This window comes from Cavia porcellus, unplaced genomic scaffold, assembly GCF_034190915.1.
Source record: "Cavia porcellus strain 051 isolate PalLab524CR breed Dunkin Hartley unplaced genomic scaffold, mCavPor4.1 scaffold_9, whole genome shotgun sequence".
Classification (NCBI taxonomy): domain Eukaryota; kingdom Metazoa; phylum Chordata; class Mammalia; order Rodentia; family Caviidae; genus Cavia; species Cavia porcellus.
The window spans coordinates 19,085,741-19,107,467 of NW_026947492.1; the positions used below are offsets into that span (position 1 = coordinate 19,085,741).

Below are 21,727 nucleotides of genomic sequence, written 5' to 3' on the forward strand. Positions count from 1 at the left end.
TAAATATGAGCACTGAACCATATCTTTTAACAAATGGACCCAATAGATATATACAGATATATATCCACAATGGATTATGCGCTTTTTTGACTTGCATATGGTACTTTCTCCAAAATAGAACACATGTTAGTGAAAAAGCATGTTCAAGCAAAATGGCAAAAATCAAAATTTTACCATGTATATTATCACATCACAATGCAATTAACCTAGAAATCAGTAGCTAAAGAACCACATGCAAACATGGGAATTAAATAACATACTGTTTAATAGCCAATGAATCAGAGGAAATTAAGAAATGAGACAGTTCCTAGAATTAATTAATAATACCAATATAGCATACCAGTATTTGTAGGACATGGTGAAAGTAGTCTCATGAGGGAGGTTTATAGCACTAAATTCCACATCAGAAACAGTGAGCCCAAATAAATAACATAGTGATGCATTTCAGAGTTTCAGAAAAACAAGAATAACAACCCCAGAAATTGTACAAGGAAGGAAATTAAATGATCAGAGCAGAAATTAATGAAATAGAGGTTACAAAAACAATACAAAGAATAAATCAAGCTGGTTCTTTACAAGAAGAGACAACCACTCTTATATAAAACACACACACACAGAGTTAATGCAGTTAGAAATGAAAAAAGTGAAATAACAAAAGACACTCCTGAAATTCAGAAAATTATTAGCAACTATTTCACAAACACATATGCCAAACAATTGGAAAACTCAAAATGGAGAGATTTCTAAGTACATCAAGGAGACTTAAAAATCTTGAACAATAGGCAATGAAATCAAAGTAGTAGTTAAAGAAAGAAAAAAAAAAAAGCAAATAAGCAAACCCAGGACCTGAAAGAGTTACATCTGAATTCTGCAAGAATGTTACCAAATTCTACAAGATCTAGTACCAGTTCTTCTCAAACTTTATAATGACATTGAAAGGAAAGGATTATTTCCAAACCATCAAAAAGATCACACACCATAACCAAGTGACCAAGTGGGCTTCATCCTAGGATTGCAAGGATAGTTCAACACACGTGCACAATAAATTACTTCATTATATAACCATATCTGATAATCTATCTGCACGTTCATTCAATTTGTTGCATATACTTTCAATGGGGATTTTAATTGCCTGGGTTTCTGATGAATCTGTTTTGTTCTATTTCTTTCCTATGTTGGGCACTCATGGTTTCCATAATTTTCTGAAGCACTTCTATTTTTCTTAATCTATGTCTGCTGTAATATCTTTCACTCTCATATCATTTCTTTTTGTACTTGAGAGATTTTTTTTTCTTGTAGTTTCATGCATTTGTTTTTTTCACTTCTGCTGCTATCATTTCAAAAAGTTCCAGTGGTTGACTTCTGATTTATTCTATCTCATTATGCTCCATACTTGTCCTGGGTGGGCTGGGAGTCTAAGGGTTGCATTTTGCTTCTATGTTTTGTCATTTTCCATTTTTATTTTGTTTTGTTTTCTGTGTTGATGCTTGTTGATTTCTATGGTAGACACCTTTATCACTAGTATTGAGGCTTCTTTCCATAGGAAATGTCTGTTCCTCAGGTATGGCTTTTAGATGTAGGTCTTTCTTGATCTTTATATCTATCCCAAGAACCCATCTTCCAATGTGAGAAGTTGCTGTCTATTTGGTTTAGCGCTTAATCCTTTGGCACTGGACTGTGGTGATAGTTACAGCCCCATACAATCATAGTGTTATCATACAAGGGAGAAAAACTGATTATAACATGTATGATATCATAGCTAAAGTAATACAGTTAGCAATAACCATAACATAGAGTACAAGCTAGCTACTGACAAAGTGTGGTGACCATTAATCTGATCCCTTTAACCATAGGAGCAAATTCTACAGTTACTTAACAAAATCTAACATATTCCAGGAACTCGTATGCAATGATTTTCTCCTTAGTGGAGTGATTTTACCCTGTTGCAGGGATGGGAGGGGGAATTTTAGAGGGATAGCAAACAAGAGATAAAGATAAATGAAGTCACAATAGTAGAGGCAAGGTTGGCGGGCAAAGGATGATTACTCAAGTTTTGGGAAACTGAGGACACAGGAGAGAAAGAATGAAAACAAAAGCAAAGTAGTATGGAAGTGAATCAGGAAGAAAAGAGTCAGTGTTCATAGAATCAAGAGATGGTTGAGGAAAGAGAGAAAAAAGACAAGTAGAAGAAAACCAAAAGAAAGCAAGAAACCTAATAGTGAAAAAAGAAAAAGAGAAAACAATCTTAAAAAACAAAACCAACAAAAAGAAATCCCCACTTAGAGGATAATCAGACCAACAAATCAAAACAGAAGTAGTAAAATTCCTCTGTTGTCCACAGTTCTATGGCAGTGTCCAGGTCAGATCTCGGAAATGTGCCAAGTGCCCCAGCCAAGCTTGGATGGGATCTGTGTTGGCTGTGGGGCGGATGTTGGTCTCTGGCTGTGGGGCTGGGAATGGCCTTCTGTTGCTGCAGTTCTCCCAGAGCCCTGTGATAGGGGATGGCGGCCCTGCCTGCATCTGTTCCAGGTGTCTATGTGCTTGGTTCATATTCTCACTGCTGCTTTGGACTTTTCCACACTGCTGGTCCTGCCTGGGCTGCTGTGTGCACCTGAGCCAGGGTAGAAGCAAGGACGAGAATCACATCATCATCTCTAGATGCAGAAAAAGCCTTTGTCAAAGCCCAACATTCATTCATGAAAAAATCCTGAAGATATATGCATAGGCAAGGACTTTCTGAACAGAACCCCAGTGGTATAAGAAATAATACTGAGAATCAGTGAATGGGGTTATATCACAGCAAAGGAAGCCACTAAGAGTACAGACGATCTACAGAATGGGGACAGACTTTGTCAGCTGTATCATGGACAGAGGACTAACATTAAAAACATAAACTGAAAAAAATTAGACACCACCCCAAATAAAAGGTCCAATCAAAGATGGGCGACTGAAACAGATACTTTTCAGAAAAAGTAAAAATAGCCAGTAAAGTCCGGGCATTTAGCTCAGCAGCATAGGCACCTGTCTGGCAAACCCAAGGTTGTGAGTTGGATCCCCGGTACCCTCCCCACTAAAAGGCCAATAAATACACTTTAAAATTTTCCTCATCACTGACCATTAGAGAAATGCAAAGTAAAACTACCCCCAGATACCATCTTACCCCAGAAAGAAGGGCTGTATGATCCAAAAATCTAACAATAACAAATGCTGGTGAAGATATGGGAGAAAAAATGAACTCTACTACATTGTTGGTGTGAATGGAAAGTGGTACAAACAGTGTGAAAATCAGTGTGGAGAGTCCTCAAAAAGCTAAAAGTAGAAATTCCACTTGATTCAACAATCCCTCTCCTAGGTGTCTTCCCAAAAGAGTTCAAATCATATTACATGGATACATGATATCCTTGTTTATAGCAGCACAATTCACAGTGGCTAGATTTTGGAAATGCACGTATGTCCATTGACTGGATAAGGGTAATGTATTTATATACAGTAGAATACTATGTTGCCCTAAAGGAAGATAAACGAGGCATTTGTAAATAAATTGATGCAATTTGAGAACATAATGTTAAATGAGATAAATCAGACATTGAAGCTCAAATAGCATGTGGTGCATGGTTACTGTTATATGAGAAGCTGTGTGTGTGTGTGTGTGTGTGTGTGTGTGTGTGTGTGTGTGTGTGTATAGAAGGGGAGGAGAGGGAGGAAAGGAGGAAAGGTGCACAAAACAGAAGAGGTAAATATGAAGTAGGAAGTTTAAATACTTCCCAAATTACACTGGTTCTAAAAATATCTTAATATATATGGTAGTTTGTTTCATTTATACTAAGCTTATCTTAATCTATTGAAAAAGTTTGTGTTATCTGTTTTGGTTTTATAGGAATCTTATTTGGGGATTTAGCTCAGTGGCATAAGCGCCTGCCTTGTAAGCACATGGTTGTAAGTTCAATCCCTGGTGCTGACAAAAAAAGATATGACAAGAATCTTATTTGCTTAGGAAAATTGTTTTATTTTTACATAAGATGAAAGAAAAAAGAATATATGGGATCACAGAATATGTTTGGAGGCCAGAATCGGGGGGTGAGGGTAACCAAAGGAAAGAGAAGACTTCCTAAACTATATTTTGAAGGATTAATAAGAGCAGTATAAGATGGAGTAGGCATTGTACTGGGGGGAACACTGGGCAGAAATTTTAGGCAAAAAGAATAGCATTGCAAAAATCTTGACTCATTTAAGAACTTCTGAGTTCAATGTCATCTAGACTAAAGAAATAATAAAAGGCGAGCTATAAGCAAAAGATCATAGAGAGCTTTAAATGTCAAAAGAAGAAAGATAGATTTTGTAGGGTTCAGGTAGAAGCATTTCAGGAATAGATGAGACTGAGTGTTAGATTATTGAAGTAATACACTTAGAGAAGGGAGTGAGAGCAATTTAAAAAAAAAAAAAATATATATATATATATATATATGTATATATATATTATACCCTTATTATGTGTTGAGTGTTTTATACCGGTTTTTGTCTCATTTAACTGTTAAAACAACCCTGCAGGTGTTTCATTGAGTGTTTACAGTATGCTAGATGTAATGTTGAGTGCTTTAGAGACATTATTTGTTTCCTTATTCCTTATAAAGAAGATTATTTTTCTTGGCGGTGCTAGGACTTGAACCCAGGGTGTTGTACATGCTAGGTAAGTACTCTGCCATTGAACTACACTCCCAGCACTACTGCTGTTTTCATTTTAAAGATGAGAAAATGAGCCCTGGAAAGGCTGCATAGTTTCCTTGGTTTAAAAAAAAAAGACCACACTGAGCACATGGGAAATGGATTTAATCCCATACTTTACCCTATTCTCTAACCCTTTGACATCTACAACGTGGCCCATCACATGCAACAAGGTCAGGGAGGGATAGAGTAAGAGGCACTTTTAAGAGCTTTTAAGAGACTTGATAGGACCTTGTCAGAGGATGAATTTAAGGGTAACTCCCAGGTTTATGTCCTGTGGCACCAGGTGAATGGGTTCGATGGCGCAGTTTTATATTGAGTCATAATGGGTTTGAGTTGTTAAAAGAATCCAAGGTAGAGTCCAGTAGGAAATGTTAGATTACCCTTAGTGGGGAGTTCTGAAATTGCTAAAGAGTAACACTAAAAGCATGAGGGAATGGGGAGACAGAAAGGAGCTAAACAGAAAAACAAGATCAAAGATTTAGACTCTGCTCTACTAGATTAGCCTTAATCCTGTTGTGTCAGAGAGGCCAATTTATCCCACCTCCATGAGAAGTTGTTTGTCTTAATAGAGTGCCTTTTTTACTACGGAAATGACAAACTTGTTTCTTTAAAAGTAGAAGCAGAATTTCTTTTATTGAGATATTGGTATTGGCAAATTTCAATGATTTGGAAGAAAGAATGCATGGAATCAAAATACAGTCCTCAGGTTTGATTCTAGTCTCTATTTTAGTTTACCCTTATAAAGATTTGGTGGTACAATCTTATGATATGGAAGAGGACTGAGTAAACAGTTTTCATTTTATTGAAATTATAGAAATATTTTTATATTTTTATATTCTTATAAAGTTTTCCACTTATCAGTTTTGGGTTTTTTTTTTAGGGTTCTTTTCAAAAGTGTAAATATTGATATCCACTTGTTTTAGTTGTACAAATACCTACTATATAAGTTTATAAGCCATTTTATGGTCTCTTTCATTCTTAGTCTCCCTCTTAGCAAAAATGTGATGCTGGTTCCGAATACCTTGTAGCATAACCAGAGGACTGTTACAGTATACTCACATCATTGCCCTGGGAAAAACAGAGGTATTGACATGTTGATTTCTGACCTAGTATAGCTCTTGTGTATTTCAAGAAAAGGTTTATTTACTTAAGAGGACTTGAAGACATTACAGATGAATAGAAACTTATTTATAGAGTAATTGTTTATATCATTTTTTTAAGGTACAAAGGATTGAACCCAGGGCTTATTTATTTAGTTAGTTTTGAACCTAGGGTCTTTGCAGTGAGCTATGTCTTACTCAGCCCTCTTTATCTCTTGAGATCGGGTCTTGCTGAGTCACAGAGTTGCCCAGGTGTGTGCTACTCAGTATTGTTAGTTAGCCACTATCATTTTGAATTTTATGAATCCTTCTGAAACTACCATGTGAAGGTGATTCTTAATGTGAGAATCTGTCCAAAACTCTTTTTTTTCCCCCCGAAAAATACTTTGAGACCTCAAGTAGACCTGTCAGATAGACACGGTACTAAACAGGGACTGAGCTGTGACAGCTGTGTCGCTGTGAGCTTGGGGTAGTGTCTGAACCTCGGGTACAAATCAAATCACCAGGGTAAAGATACAGTGGGAGAAGAGAATGCTTCACTGTGAGGAGATGGGTTTTCCAAGGGGACCCGGAGTTACACCAGGGAGAGGCCGGGAAGTTGCAGGGTCGCAGAGGCTGAGGCAGAGAGAGTTTTAACAAGGGAAGAGAGTTACTCATTCGAGGCAAAGGGGACTGATAGGTGCTCCATCAGAGTCTGTCAGTCTTTTCTTCCTTATGGTTGCACACAGAGCCTTTTAAAACATTTTTCCAATCCCCGCCCTAAAATTTTAATGCATATATATTAAGTACTTCCATTTATGTTGTATAGCTGTTTGGAGGACCATGAACTGTGGTCGTATCTTACAGTTCTTCTGTTTCGGGACTGTGTTGCCCCTGTTGAGAATGCACTGAGAAATGGGTTAAGTGATTCATGGGCCAGCATGGACTTAGAACCGTTTGGTGGAGTGGTGAATCTTAGGGCTATTTGGGGATATGTGAGGAAGTGTGGGACTAAAGACAGAAAGTCTAGGAAACCCTGGCTTGTGATGTTTAATTATTAGGGGAAGACAAGTAGCTGAAGAGAGAGGGAGGACTGATGCCATTGTGTCTAGCCACTGTTCTGTTCCAAGACCTAAGGTGTCCACCCTTGAAAACAGGGATGTTTCCTTAGCTCTTAGTGTGCTGGTGGAGAGAATATTGGTACAGAGAATTACTTTAGGAAGTAATAACTTCATATGAAATTATTTATGCTGCCTCTGGTAGAGCTCAAATTAACATATGCCTTAAATTTGATGTTTATCTTTTCTGTTTCATTCATTCATCTCCATTTTCATTTCCTCATTGAGAACATCAACTTAATTCATTATTTTTTTCCTTAAAGAATGGGAGTTGTTGAATTAACAAGTATGAATTTTCCTCAAAATATGTTTGCTTTATTTTGCTTGGAATAGAAATGCTATGTTTGTAGATACCCAGCCAATAGCACATGTAATATTAGCTTCATCTTTTAAATTTCATACTTTTAGGCTTCTCTACGCATTCTGTAGCTTTTTGTAAGGAACAAGGCATTTGTAAGTCAGTGAAGACAGGTGTGTGGGCCTGCGTTGGCCTTTGCCCAGATTGCCTTTCTCACATTCCTAACTACATTGTCTTAATATCCCTTTAAATCTTGATGTTCATTGGTATAAAAATATGTCCCTTTGCCAAGGTTACAAGAATGAGGTACCTCTACCCTATTACAGCTTTATATTGCATTTGTTCTGTACTCTTTGAGAAACACTCAGCTTGAATTCACAGTTATAATTCATGAAATACTAACAGATACGGAAGCCTGTTACTAAGAAAACCCTTTTTTAAAGTGACCTTGTCTCTTCTGGAGGTGGCCAGTGATTCACTGTCACGTGGATAAATGTGGTTCTATGACTGCTGTGTCCTGGTTTTCTGGTGCTGAATCTTTCAGACTTTGTAGATTTTTAACTTACGCCTTTATTAATCTAACAAAATAGAAAGATATAATTCCCCTGCGGATGCTAGCCTACCACAAGTAGAAGTCCAGAATTTCCAGAGACCATGCTTTACTGAAGAATAGGAGTGTGACTAGCCTGATACTACTGTTCAAAAAACAATAGGTCATTTGTTTCAAAGTGATTTTTAGTGATTGGTGTCAGCATGTGCTTGTAAATTCTAGTCTTTCCATCTAGTCTGTCTCACCTTTCAATGAGCGCAGTGATGTCCAGCTTCTGATTTAAAGAGAGGTGTTTGACTGTTACTTTCACCTGAACACCTTGAGGCCCTTTGGGCCTAATCTTAGTATGTTTCAGAGTAGAGAGGCTTGAGGAGAGGAAGAGAGGCAGGTAGGTCACGTTGGTGGAACAGCTAGAAAACATAATATTTATCAGTCTCGTTCACCATCTTATACAGCGTAAGCAGTGTAATGTCAAGAAATGACTAATCCCATCATATACAGGGTAATGAGAAAGTTTGAAATCCTGTTAAGAATTACCAAAATGTGCCAGACACAATATAAGTACATACTATTGACAAATGACACTGATGGACTTGTTTGACATAGAATTGCCACAAACTTTCAATTTGTTAAAAATAAAAGGAGGGAGGGAATAATTATGAAACATAGTAAAACAAAACACAGTAAAGCAAGATATGCTTGTCAGTGGAATCTTAAAGAGCGCACCCCTTTTGCCCTGTACCTCTCACTCAGTTGGATTGTTTCGGGAATTGTCCTTGCATGTATCAAGAATTTATTCCTTTTGTTCCTGAATAGTATACTATTTTATGAATGTACCACAATTTGTTTATCCACTTGCAGACTGATGTGCATATAGGTTGTTCCTAGGTTTTGGCTCCCATGAAATTCCTGTGTAAGTCTGTATGGGCCTGTTACCTTTTTTCTTGGGTACATGCCTGAGTGCAGGATGGCTGGTAGTTGAGTACTTCAAATTTAAAAGACCCCATCAAACTGTTTTTGTACATAGTTGTACTATTTTAAATTCCTGTTGTGGTGTTCCTTTACATTCTTACCAACATTTGTCACGATGTCTTTTTCATTGTAACTGTTTGATTAAGTAGGTGTGTGCTTTGTGGTTTCAGTTTGCATTTCCTGAATGATTAATGATGTTGAGCATCTTTTTATGCTTTTATTGGCTATCTGTATGTTGTTTCGTTGGTTTATTGAAACTCAGATTTCAAAATTGGTTTCTTATTGCTGTGTTACGAAATGCAAATCCTTTATCAAATACGTTTTGCAAAGATTTTTCTCTTAGTCTTGTGGCTCATTTCTTAGTCTTAGCATTTTCTTTTTTAAATGTCTTTTTAAAAGCAGGAGTTTTAAATTTTGGTGAAGTTCTGTTTTTCAATATGTTCTTTTATAGACTGCTTTTGTTGTATCTTTTTTGTTTGTTTCTCAGTACAAGGGACTGAACCCAGGACCTTCACATTGAGCAATATTCTCAGCCTATTTTTATTTTTTTATTGTAAATTGCCCAGGCTGGGCTTGAACTTGCATTCTTTTTGCCTCAGCCTTCTGGAATGCTGGGATTATAGGCGTATGCCTCTGGGCCAACCCAATCATATTTAACAAATCTTTGCCTAACTCAAGGTCACAGAGATTTTCTCCTGTGTTCTCTGGCAAAGTATTGTCACTTGAGGCTTTACATTCAGGTCTGAGATTCAATTTGATTTAATTTTCATATATAGTACAATTTTTATTTTTGTATGTTGAAAGGCTGTATTCCCTCTTTTTTTTCACCTATATTTTGAGAGGTTAGTTTACACTTTCTTTGTCTGCTGTCTTTATAAGCTTTTGGTTCAGGTTAATACTAGCCTCACAGAATGAACTGGGAAGTATTCACAACTCTTCTCTCTGTTTTGTTATTTTATTAGGTGTTATAAGTATATAGTATATGTATATATATACCCTTAAACTATAGTGTTACTGTCCTGTGCTGGGAGAATATCTTTGAACTTTTCTGGTAATTATGAATTTATTAGAGATGAATGTTTTTCAGCTTTTACATGTCTGAACTCATTTCATTTTTAATTCACTTGTTCATTTACTTATGTGACTTTTTAAGAAAATTGTGTCACATTAAATAAGATTTACACATACATTTTATTAAAAGCTACTAAACTTAAGATTTATTAAAGGTAAAACTTAGCATCTTAGCCATTTAAGTGTTGGTGAAACGGATCTCTAGATCTTACACATGTGAAATGAAACCTGTTAAACGGCTCTTTTGTTCTGACCTCCAGCTCCCAGGAATCAACATTCTATTTTTTATTTCTGTGAATTTTGCCACCTTAAATCTTCATGTAAATGACATCATATATTGTCTTTCTGTGAGTAGCTTTCCTCACTTAGTGTAATACCTTTAACATTAGTGCATGTTACTGTGTTTTCCAGGGGTTTCTCCTTTTTTAAGGCTGCCCATTGTATCTGTAGACCACACTTCATTTTATCTGTTTATCTGTCAATGGACATTTAAGATACTTCTACCTTTTAGTTACCATTAATTATTGCTTCTATAAAACAGAAATACGAAGTCTTTTCGAGACCTTCCTTTTAATTGTTTAATTTTGGGGGCATGCACACAAAATTTAAATTGTGGATCATTTTGTGGCTGTGTTTTAACTTCTGAAACCACCTTCATGTGGTTTTCTGGAGTGGCTCACCATTTTATCGTCCCGCCAGGGTCTGAGGCAGCATTTTATTCCGGCTTTGGTTTGTGCTGCCTTGCTAGTTAGTGATGTTGAGCGTCTTTTGCATGCATGTTAGCTGCTTCATGTATCATCTTAAGTGAAGTGCCTGTTTAAATGCTTACCTGTTGTTTTTTAACTAAGGGGTGTGTGTGTGTGTGTGTGAGAGAGAGAGAGAGAGAGACAGAGACAGAGAGACAAAGAGAGAGACTGACTGGTTTTAGATGTTTTTTTTTACCCCTGTGTTTCACTTAGATAATTTTTATATGTTTTCACGTTTGCTTTCCATACCATATAATCTGCTGATAATCATAAATAGCAATGATGGTGAACCTTTTAGAGACTACATTCCCAAACTGTAACCCAAAACCTACTTATTTGTCTTGAAGTGCCAATACCGCAATTAAACCTGAACACTGAGAGTTTGGTTTAGAAGAAAATGACTCATGCATTAACATTCTTTATGTTAAAAGGAAAACACAGTAATGTTTGTGCCATAGGTTCTCCACCATTGACATTTAGTGTATTTTTTTTCTTTTGTCTTTTTTGAGACAGGGTCTCTCTATGCAGTTCAGGCTGGCCTTGAGCTCACTTTGTAGCCCAGGCTGGTCCCGAACTCACAACGATCCTCCCACCTCAGCCTCCAGAGTGCTGGAATTACAGGCGTGAGCCACCATGCCTGGCTCAACATTTCGTGTATTTTTTATCTGTATCAGTTCCCTTTTTTATCTGGTGTGGGGACTGAACTCAGAGCTTTTGGACTGAGTTACAGCTATAGGTCTCTATTTTATTGAGCTTGAGATGGTCTCACTAAGGCCTATAAGTTGTCCTCCTTGCTGAGCTCAAACTTGCAATCCTCCTGCCTCAGCCTTTCAGAGTTCTGGGATTGTAGGCATGTGCCACCATTTCCCTGGCATAATTTATAATTGTAATAATTCTTTGAATGTTCTCTCCTAATTCTACCATGGCAGTGTCAGTTCTGGTCAGTTGTTTTAATTGACTGACTATTCTCTTCATTTTGAGTTGTTTCCCTTCCTTTTTGTATACCTAGTAATCACTGACCAAATGTCAGACACTATGAATTTTACCTTGACTGTTGTTGGATGAGTTGGTCAGCTTTCTGTTACTGTAACAAATACCTGAGATAATAACTCATGAAAAGAAAAGGTTTATTTGGCTATGGTTTCAGCGGTTCTGGTCTGTGATTAGTGGGAGCAGGTATCATTTCCTGTGTTGTACAAATGCCAGACAGTGTTCTCTTACTATTTTGGATGTTGTTTTCATGGGCTCAGGTCATTTCCTTGCATATGTGCACCAGTCAGTACTTTTTGCTGTATGCCAGGAGGAAACTGTTTCTGGTTTTCTCTCCTCTTTGTCGTTCTGTGTCGTGGCACTGACTGTTCTCCTTTCTCTGCACTGTCTCAGCTCCATCTCCTTAACTCAGGGAGTCTAGCGGCTGCACTTGGATTCAACCCTGTGCCACTCCCTGGAAACATTAAAGGCAGTAATATCTGGCAGGTCCCAGACTGACCTTGTTTGTTTCCCATCTGTCAGGAACCCTTACTTTCTGTTAGCTTAGCCCTAGTGTCTTGAAAACCATTGTTCCTTGTATTTTGTCCAGTTTACTTTATTTCTTTTTAAGTTTCTTTGGTTCTTCAAGGTGAGAGGGCAAATCTAGCCGTTACTTCATTTTTGGTTCTTGAGCTAAGATACTTAGAGAAAACTTACTCTCATTTCTCTGTGAGAGGCTGTATATTTAGATGACTGTAGGATAAATTCAAATTAACCAGCAGGAACCTGCGAAGCTGCTCTTAGGGCATTAAACTAATTTCCTGCCCACTCACTTCTGAGAATTGCTTGATGTATTTGGATCCAGAAGCTAATTCTAACAACTTAATGAAATTCCTGACCATGTTATGTTTTATTCTCAGAATTAAGCAAAAGAAAGAGCAACAATGTTTTGTTGAAGAGCAGAGGACCCTAAGACTGGGCTCTCACAGGGCACCGTATTCAGAGCAGAAGATGAGTGACCGTTTCAGCCAGTTACAACTTGAAGAAATGAAAGGTGCCAAAGAGAAGATGCAACAGAAAGAGAAAGAGTATGTCAGGTGACTCGAAAAGTTTTGTATGAAATTCTGGCTGTAGAGGAGACTTAGTAAGAAGTGGGTATTCTTGTTTCCCGTAAGAGAGAATCGACTTCTTTTCCTCATTTTAGGGTCATAACATTGTCGATATCTTGAAATAGCATTGCATTTTTTTCCTAGTGTTGTTTCTCAGTGCATTAGAGGAGGATCAAGGTCCAGAGATGTGAAACAGCTTTTAGCTTTTCCTTGCAGCTAAGGCAAGTTGTTAAATCAGGATGCATGCTTACTGTTTTGCTGACGTTTGCTTTGCCTGATCCTTTACTGTGTCTATAGATATGTAGAAGCTTTGCGTGCCCAGGTCCAGGAGAAGATGAAGCTGTATAATATTACTTTACCTCCGCTGTGCTTCTGTGGTCCTGATTTTTGGGATGCTCACCCTGATACCTGCGCCAACAATTGTATTTTCTATAAAAACCACCAAGGTAGGTATCTTGAAGGAATAGATAGGGCCTATTAGCAATTTTTTTTAAAAGATAATAATAGTCTGCTATTTGTTGAATGTTTACTGCATATGCAAGAGTATCATACCCCTTTACCAAACAACTCTGAGGTGATGGAAATAATTGCAGTGAGTTTTATGTCTTTTTGAGATCTCTGCTACCTTTTGTCTTCATTTATGGTGAGGAAATACTTCTGCCTTACTCCACTCTAAGGTTGCTCTTTCATGGCTGTGTAAGTGAGAAGTCTGTCCCTCTGAGTTCAGTGCTGTGCACATACTTTTTTTTCTAAATAACTAGTTCCTTCATTTTCCCCATTCCTTTCTCACCTATACACATACTTAATGGTTAGATATCTGAAACAAACTCACTACATGTATCTCCATACTAGGCTGCCATTTCTACCAGGGATCCTGAGGCAGATGAGATCCTCTATCAAGAGTCCCAGTCAGATAAAATGAAGTCCTTCCTGTTGTCAGTAATGTTACAATTTCCCGTCCACCCTTAAGTACTTGGATTTTGTATAGTGTAAAGGTTAGTGTAGAGCTCTGTTATACACTAAAAATTATCCCAGTACAGTATTTGTATTCCTAGGCTACCTTGTCTGTGTATTGAGTTTCTTATCAGGGTTATGTGTCATATTTTTAAAGCACATATATGATAATTTATTCCCCCATTCTAAAATCTCTAGGAGTCCCGATGACAGCACGAAATAGATGGTATATTTTCCGTCTACCTGCAGGCCACATTCTACTTGCTGTTTCTCATAAACTTGCTATTTTGAGTATCATGTGCTGCCTTTTCTTTTCTTGTGCTAACCCTTCAAGTCTTTCCAGTCTGCTTTAGATAGTTATTCATTTATTTTCAACTTCATTTTGTGATGACATTTTGTAAATGCTGCTGGTTGGAAAGTATTATACAGCAGTTCATTTATTTTTGGCATCTATCCTCACCATTCTCTTTTCTGTATCTAAATACTCAATAAACATTTATTCCATGGGTATAAAATTAATACCAATGGGACACTAGATAGAGGAGCAGCACTAGTGGGAAAGTGGGAAGGCACAGTTTTTAGACTTTACTCCCCACTGTGGAAACCTTTGTTTTGCAGCATATAGTCGAGCACTGTGTTCCGTCATCAGCTCCTCTGATGTCTCTGAAGGACATTCCACTCTCCGAAACGCCATTCATAATTTTGCTTCTGCACACAGACGAATTTTGAAAAACATGTAAGGAGAATCTCAAATCAGCTGAATCAACTGGTAGTGTTTCAGTGTTCATTTTTAAGTCGGCTCCAAGAAATTATTTAGGAAAAGCTGTTAAAGTATATAAGATGTATTAGCTGGAAAGAAATAGTAGCCCACATAAATACCTCTGTAATTAGAATTCTGCCTTGAAACCAAGATTGAAAGCAGACTTCCTAAACCTGTCTCTTCTTTGCTATAATCATTTAGAACCTGTTATTTTTAAAACTGATCAGAAAAGTACAGTTTGCTATGGTTTGTTCTGCTTAGATCACAGGAGCTCATGAGAAATCTTCCAGATGATCTCATTGTCATCTTGCTAAAACTGCACTTTTGAGTCTTAATATTGTCTAAAATGTTTAGATAAAGCAGAAAGGAAAGTGACAAAACAGGTTTCTGAGTACCAGTAGCCATCTGTATTGCCATTAGGTTTTCTAGTCAGGTATGATGATTAAAGATGAGAAGAATCTGAATTTGATATATGTTTTCTTCTCAAAATTCTGACTCTCCTGGAATTTTTTTTTATTGACTTTTTCCCCATTCCATGACATTGGACATAAGGTTTTTTTTTTTTAATTTTGTAATTTTTTGTATTGCAAAAAGTCAAATAGACTGTCTATCTTTTGAATATCTTCTGGTAAAATAATTGTGAGTTACACTTCAAAGAGTGAACCTGAAGTCAAAGTTAATGAAGTCCTGTATTATTTCCCTATCTTTAAAAAATTCTGGCCAGTGACATGCCTACAATAAATGAAATAAAAATTGTGAGAGTTGATGTGGATTTGTTATTTTTTTCACACTATTCCTGATACCAAATATAAACCAAAGTTTAAAATTGTGAGTTAAACAAAAGTTTAAAATTGTGACTGTTTAGCCTTCCTTTCTGCAATGTGCATTACTGAGGAAGCACTTAAATTATGTCTCAGAAAGTGCCTACACTAGCCAGGCCACTGGAAGTAAAAATAAAAATTACTCAAATGATAAATTGACTTCTTATTTAACTCAATTATTTAGTTCAGTCAAAATTGGTGCAGTTATGTACTTAATTCAGTCTTTAAGAGTTGTATTTTTATGCTTATTGAGAAGTAATTCACATATCATACAGTTTACCCACTTAAAGTATATAATTCAGTGATTTTTAAGTACATTCACAGGGTTGTACAACCATTATTACCATTACATTTTAGAACATTTTTGTCACTATATTGAAGCTCTCATGGCCTAGCAATCCCTTTTCTGGATATGTAGCTAAGAGAATTGGAAGCAAGATTTGAAATGGGTGTTCATACCCTCATATTCACAGTAGACAAGGATTGGAAGCAGCCCAGGTATCCATTGATGAGTGGATGGATAAACAAAGTGTAGTACATACTCAGAAGAGGATTCAGGCTTGTGAGGATTTAGCTCAGCAGAGTAAGCACCTGCCTTGCAAGCATGAGGTTGTGAGTTTGATCCCTGGTACCAAAAAAACTCCAAAAGAGTATTCAGGCTTTAAAAGAAAGGAAATTATGCCACAGGTTGCAACATTATATTAAGTGAAATCAGGCATCACAAAAGACAGATACTATATAATTCCACCCAAATGTGGTCCCTGAAATAGTCAACCTCATGCTTACCAGGCAAGCACTTAAGCCACTGAGCTAAATCCCCAGCCCAAAATAGTCAAATTTATAGAGACAGAAAGTCTCTGATAGTTATCAAAAGCTGGAGTTAAAAGGAATAATATTTCATTTAATGGGTATAGCATTTCATTTTTTTATTCATTCATTCATTTATTCTGGTTTTTTGTTACAGGGTCTCTTCTCTGTAGTTCAAACTGGTAGATATGTGTAGATATGTGTCTTCGTTTCGCCTGAGTATTTGTCTAGGAGTTGCATTGCTGGTCATGTGGTAGAACTACATTTAGCATTCTGAGGAACTGCAACGTGGCTCCCCATTTGTATTCCCACTGACCATGTATTAAGTCTCCCCACCTTCACCAGTACTCCTTATACTGCAGCCACTCTAATCTTTATGGCTTTTTATGCCTGGCTATTGTAGTTGAGCATTTTTTTATGTATTTATTGACCATTTTTCAGTCTCTCAGAGAACTTTTTATTATGATCCTTTGGATAGGTATTCCTAATTCCTGTTCTATGTGTAGGTTCTCTTACCAAGTATATGATTTGCAAACATTGTGTCTTTTCACTTTCTTGATGGTTTCCTTGACAATACAAACTCTTTCAATTTTGATGAAGTTCAGTTTATCAACGTTTTTCTTCTATGATTTGTGCTTTGATTATAAGCTAAGAAGTCATTACCTAATCCAAGGTCATGCAGATTTACTCATATGAGTTGTCAGAGCCCTATTAATGCTAGGTCTATTAGGCCTGTGACCCGCTTTGTGTAAAGTTTTTGCATATGTGGTAAGTAAGGTGCAGCGTCACCCTTTGACGTGTTGGGTGATTCGGATTGCAGCATCATTTATAATGGGACTGGTTTTTGCCTCATTAGACTGGTCATTAAACGTAAGGGTGTATTTCTGAACTTTTAATTCTATGCACTTGGTGACAGTATAATGTGTCTGAAGTAGTGCAGTGTTGTGGTAAGTGCTAAAGTTTGCAGTGGGAGTTCTCCAACTTGATTCTTCTTCTAAATAGTTTTGCTTTCTGAGTTCGTTGAATTTTCACAAGAATTTGAAGATCACCCTTCTAGCTGGGCATGGTGCACACCTGTAATCCTAGCACTGGGAAGGGTTCAAAGAGATGATTGTATTTATTTGTAACTCAACCTTTTTTTTTTTTTTTTTTTTTTTGTCTTCCTTTAATTGCTGTGGCTAAACCCAATACAAAGTTATATGAAATGGCAAAGTGGACATCCATGTCCTGTTTCTGATGTTAGGGAAGAAGTATTTAGTTTTTATGCCCTTCATCAGATTGATAGAGTCCTTTATATTAGTTATTTGTTAAGTGGCTTTTCCTGGGAAGGTGTTAGATTTTACCGTTTTTCCTACCTATAATACTGAGAGTATCCTGTATTCTTTGCCCTTTTTTTATTAATAGAATTATTGTATTAATCAGTTTTCAGATGTTGAACCAATTTTGCTTTCCTAGGATAAGTTGTTTTGGCTGTTATGTATTTGTTTCTTTGGTCTTAGCTAAGTTTTTTGCTTGTTTTGTTGTAAAGTTTCGGTTTTCCCAAACAGGTGACTCAACCTGTCTGATGTCGGATTAACAGGAGGAGGAGGATGGGACCTTGCTGTACAGGATTAGGAAACCTTCAGGCCTTCTAGTTTCAGTCTATGAATGTAAACTTTAACTAACAATGAGTATGTTCTTACGTTGTTATTTGCTCATATGTGAACGGCGTCTAAGGATTTCTCCTTGCTGGCTGGAGAAGACTGAGAACAGCCAGCAGCCATTAAAGGGAAACCTTAGTGCCAGGATGGGAGCAGGGCCAGTCGTGTTTGAGTAGGATGAAGGTGGTTGTAAGCCAGGCTGAAGTCTAAGAAGTTGCCTGAATTAGAAGCTTATAACATCAGAATTGTAAGGATAAATTTTACTGGTTGTTTAAATTAGCAGAGACTTTTAAGGAAGAAGATCCTAAAGAAAAGGACCAGGGGTAAAGGATGAGGGGAACAAGGTTAAATTTGGGCCTAGAATTTCAAATAAGAATGAACAGTTTCCTAGGAAACTTATTTTCTTCCTTCCTTCCTTCCTTCCTTCCTTCCTTCCCTCCCTCCCTCCCTCCCTCCCTCATCAAACTCACTATCTCGTGCTTGCCGGGTAGGTGTGGTTGCCACCGAGCTGTCTCCCTGCCCCACCACTTCCTTGCTCATCTCACATTTGCTTTGGACTTTGTTCTATCCTTACTCAGTTGGTTGATGCTGCTGCTTTTATCACTGAAGAAAAAAATCAGACAAAAGAGAATTTGAGTGAGTTCCCACCCCCATGCTGCCCACCCACTTGCATCGGTGCAGTCCTGGTGATGTGGAGGAACTGTCTGTTCTCCTTCCTCGGCCTGCCTTGACTTGTGGCTAGATCCACTTCCCGCCCACCTGCATGGCCTCAGCATTTCATTTCTGCACCATTAACTTCTCTCTGACATCTGGAGTCTTCCTCTCAGTATACAAACCTGTTGTAATGTTTTTCCATCTTACAAGCCAGTCAACTAAAACACAAGAGAAAAAGACAATAAATTCCTTTACTCCTTGAGCCGCCTGTACTTCCTTTCTCTTCCCTTCACATTTTCTGTTTACTACACTGTAGTAATATTATTTGCCATTACACCTCTAGTTGAAAATAGTCTTCAAAGATACCGATGACTTCCACATCGCTAAATCCAGTGGTTATTCTCAGACTGCAGCTTCCTTGACTTACCAACAATTAGAAGTTTTAACCCATCTTTCCTTTTTTAGGTACCTAATCACCTGGCTTCCACAGCGTCAAAGCTTTTGGTTCTTTTTCCCCGCTTCAACTGGCCCTTGCTTTTTAGGTTCCATCAGTTTTACTTCCCCCTCTCCTATCCCTGCCTAGTAGAGTATCCCAAGGCTACGGCATTTGCCTTCTTTTCTACCTTTCTTTTCCCCTGCTATTTTGGCCGTCTTTTCTAGTCTCCTGGCTTTTGATGTCACGTACGTACTGATACCAAAATTTATTTGTCTGGCCCTGACCTGTCCTCTAAACCAGATTTGTAATCCTGTCTGTTTAGTGGCTATTTCCACGTGGCTGGTCTCAGATTTGGTTTTTGTACTGCTTTTACCGTATGAGTTAATAGCAATTCCATTTTTATAGTCAAAGGCTCAAAACTTTGTGGAAGTCAGTGACTCTTCTTATCTTTTATCATTCCGTTAGCAAATTACGTCAGCTTTACCTCCAGTGTGTGTGTGTGTGTGTGTGTGTGTATATATATCTCACATTATTTCTACTGCCAGATACCTTGCCCAAGCCATCATCACCTGCCCCGTGGATTACTGAGTGTTCCACATAATCTCCCTGCTCGCACCTTGTGTTTCCACAGTACGGCTTCATACACACCAAAGCCATCTCTACCTGCTACACGCATACACCAAGCAAATGAACCAACAAAAGTATTTCTTAGTATGGGCTTCCCTGTCTCAGTTAGGATAACTCCATTTTCTCTTCCATTTGGCTTAAGACATATAGAGTCAGTCTTCACTTTTGTCTCTGTTGTGCAACCCACACCCAGTAATGTGTTGGCTGTACCTTGAAAACAGACTCAAAGTACAACTGTTCTCCGTGCTTTTCCCAGTATAGCCCTGCCCGAGTTGCCATGGCGTCTTACCTGAGTTACCAAATAGCCTCCTGGCTGGTTTTCTTGCTTTCTTGCTGGACCCTTAGAGATTGTTCTTAGCACAGCAGCCCTGGGGGGTCTGTTGTCAGTAAGCAAGCTCCTGCTACTCCAGGCTCAGAGACTCCTTTGTCTCCTAATTTTACCCTGGGCTGTGGTTGATACCTTCTGTCAACTTGAGTTTAGAAGTTTGACTAAGAGACTCAATAGAGTCAGGATCCTCCCTGAGTAAATATCCTCAGCCTGTGCAGGAGGAGGGCACAGAGCTGGTGGGAGTGCTACACCTTCCCTGGGGGTAAGGAGGAGTAGCCTGCTTGCAGTGTAAGGGAGAAGAAGGGGCTTATCCCTCCACACCACCACCGCCCTTTTTGCTCTGATTGCTCTGACTGCTGCCTTGAAGTGCTGCCCCAGTGCCACTCTACCTTGGAGCCAGCTGATTGTGGACTGAAATCTCCATAGCGAGCTAGCTAAACCTTTCCGTCCTTCATTTTGGGTGGTGGATATTTTGTCCCAGCAACAAGAGAAAAGTAACCAAGATATCCAGGAAAGGTTAGAGCCTACAGTTACCTACAAAGCCCTGCAAAATCGAATTCCAGCCACTCCAGAGGCCTTGTCCCCTCCTGCTTTTCCCCTTGCACACCCACTCACCCATGTGGATCCTGAGGATGCTTCTGTACCAGGCTTTCTGGTTGGTGGTGTGCTGTGAGTGCGGACACTTCTCCCTCAGATGACCGATGGCTGTGGCCTCCTTCCGTCACATCTGCCCTAATCTGCTTTATCAGAAGTGCGCCCCTGACCAGCCTTTCACCCACGCCCATGCACAGGTACTCCCAGCCCCGTTCCTTACAACTGTATGACATTCAATTTTACTTTTTGTTTTTCTCCTCAGTTGATTGTACAATCCACGGGGAAAGCAATTTTTGTCTAATCTATACCCTCAATTCTTTTTTTTTTTTAACTTTTTTTTTTTTTTTTTTTTTTTTTTTTTTTTTGTCTTTTTCCTTTTTATCGGTACCAGGGATTGAACTCACAACTGCCTGCTTGCAAGGCAGGTGCCTATGCCGCTGAGCTAAATCCCCAGCCCCCTATACCCTCAGTTCTTAAGGGTAGGCCTAACAATCTCTCAGCAGATATTTGTTAAATGAATAAAGAAACTTTTACTTTTTTGTGGGTCCTATTTTTTTTTTTTTGCAAAAGAATGAGCAATAATAGAACATAGTTGCAATAGTCATGTGAAAGGGAAGCTAGTGTTTTACTACAAGTGGGAGACATGATTATTTTGTTGAAAATAAATACTTAAACCCAAGTCCTATAAATGTCTGAACTTCAGTTTTGCATAGTGAAGCTGTCTGACCTCTGGGCCCACATTGGTATCGTTATGACCCCACCCCCATGCCCCAGTATCCAGGTGCCAACTGTTGAATGTGATTACAGTGGACCTCTTTTTTAGAGCCTTCCCCTGCCTTCTATGGCTCTTACCTGCCCAGGACAAAGATAATGGACTTTTTCAAAGGTCACTGGTCCGTAACAGTGAAGTATTCTACATGGTTCTCTGTTACCATGCACAGATTTGTTTTTACAATAACTCTAAATATTTCTACACCATTACTAGTGTCACCATCAGCTGAGAGTTCTTTTGGTCAGTTTGGCTAGAAATTATGAATTGTCGGAGTGCAGTCAGTGGCGATGTTAGCAGCTCCAGGCTTTGAGTGCCAGTGGCTTTCAGCCTTAGTGTTATAGGTCCAACTGTTAGTATCGTGGTTCCTAGTGACCACCAGCGGCCCCTGTCTGCTTCTCATCAGCCAGGGCTCAAAGCTCCCTTGTCATCTTTTTGGAGCTCTTCTGGAAGTTTCCACCACCTCCCTGAGACTCTGCTGGTCTCTTTTGGGTTTGACTCTTAACTGCTTTGCCATTTTCTGGAGCTTGTTAGGGTCAGTAACCTTTTTAGTGCAACCTGCTCATCTCACTTTACCTGCAACAGGAATCATGTGTGAACCATAGGACCACCCAGTGAGGATTTTGTCAGCCCCGGTGTTGTAGCACAGGGGTAATATACTGGTGGGAGGCTTCCTTGCCTGACTGGAGGTATAGGAGGA

At 38.5% G+C, this 21,727-nt stretch overlaps 1 protein-coding gene across 11 annotated transcripts in view; it reads left to right on the forward strand.

The window, feature by feature from the left end:
* Positions 1 to 15,110, forward strand: part of Ccdc15 (coiled-coil domain containing 15) — a 76,329-nt gene extending 61,219 nt beyond the window's left edge. For 9 of the 11 annotated variants that reach the window (XM_063256000.1, XM_063255999.1, XM_063256002.1 and 6 more), the window contains 3 exons: positions 12,449 to 12,625; positions 12,935 to 13,083; positions 14,210 to 15,110. In XM_063256000.1, coding sequence (XP_063112070.1) covers positions 12,449 to 12,625; positions 12,935 to 13,083; positions 14,210 to 14,331 — 448 coding nt within the window. In that variant the 3' untranslated portion in view covers positions 14,332 to 15,110. Of the gene's footprint in view, positions 1 to 12,448; positions 12,626 to 12,934; positions 13,084 to 14,209 lie in introns of those variants that run through there. The other 2 variants (XM_063256001.1, XM_063256006.1) reach the window with 2 other exon arrangements.
* Positions 15,111 to 21,727: the final 6,617 nt, after the last annotated feature.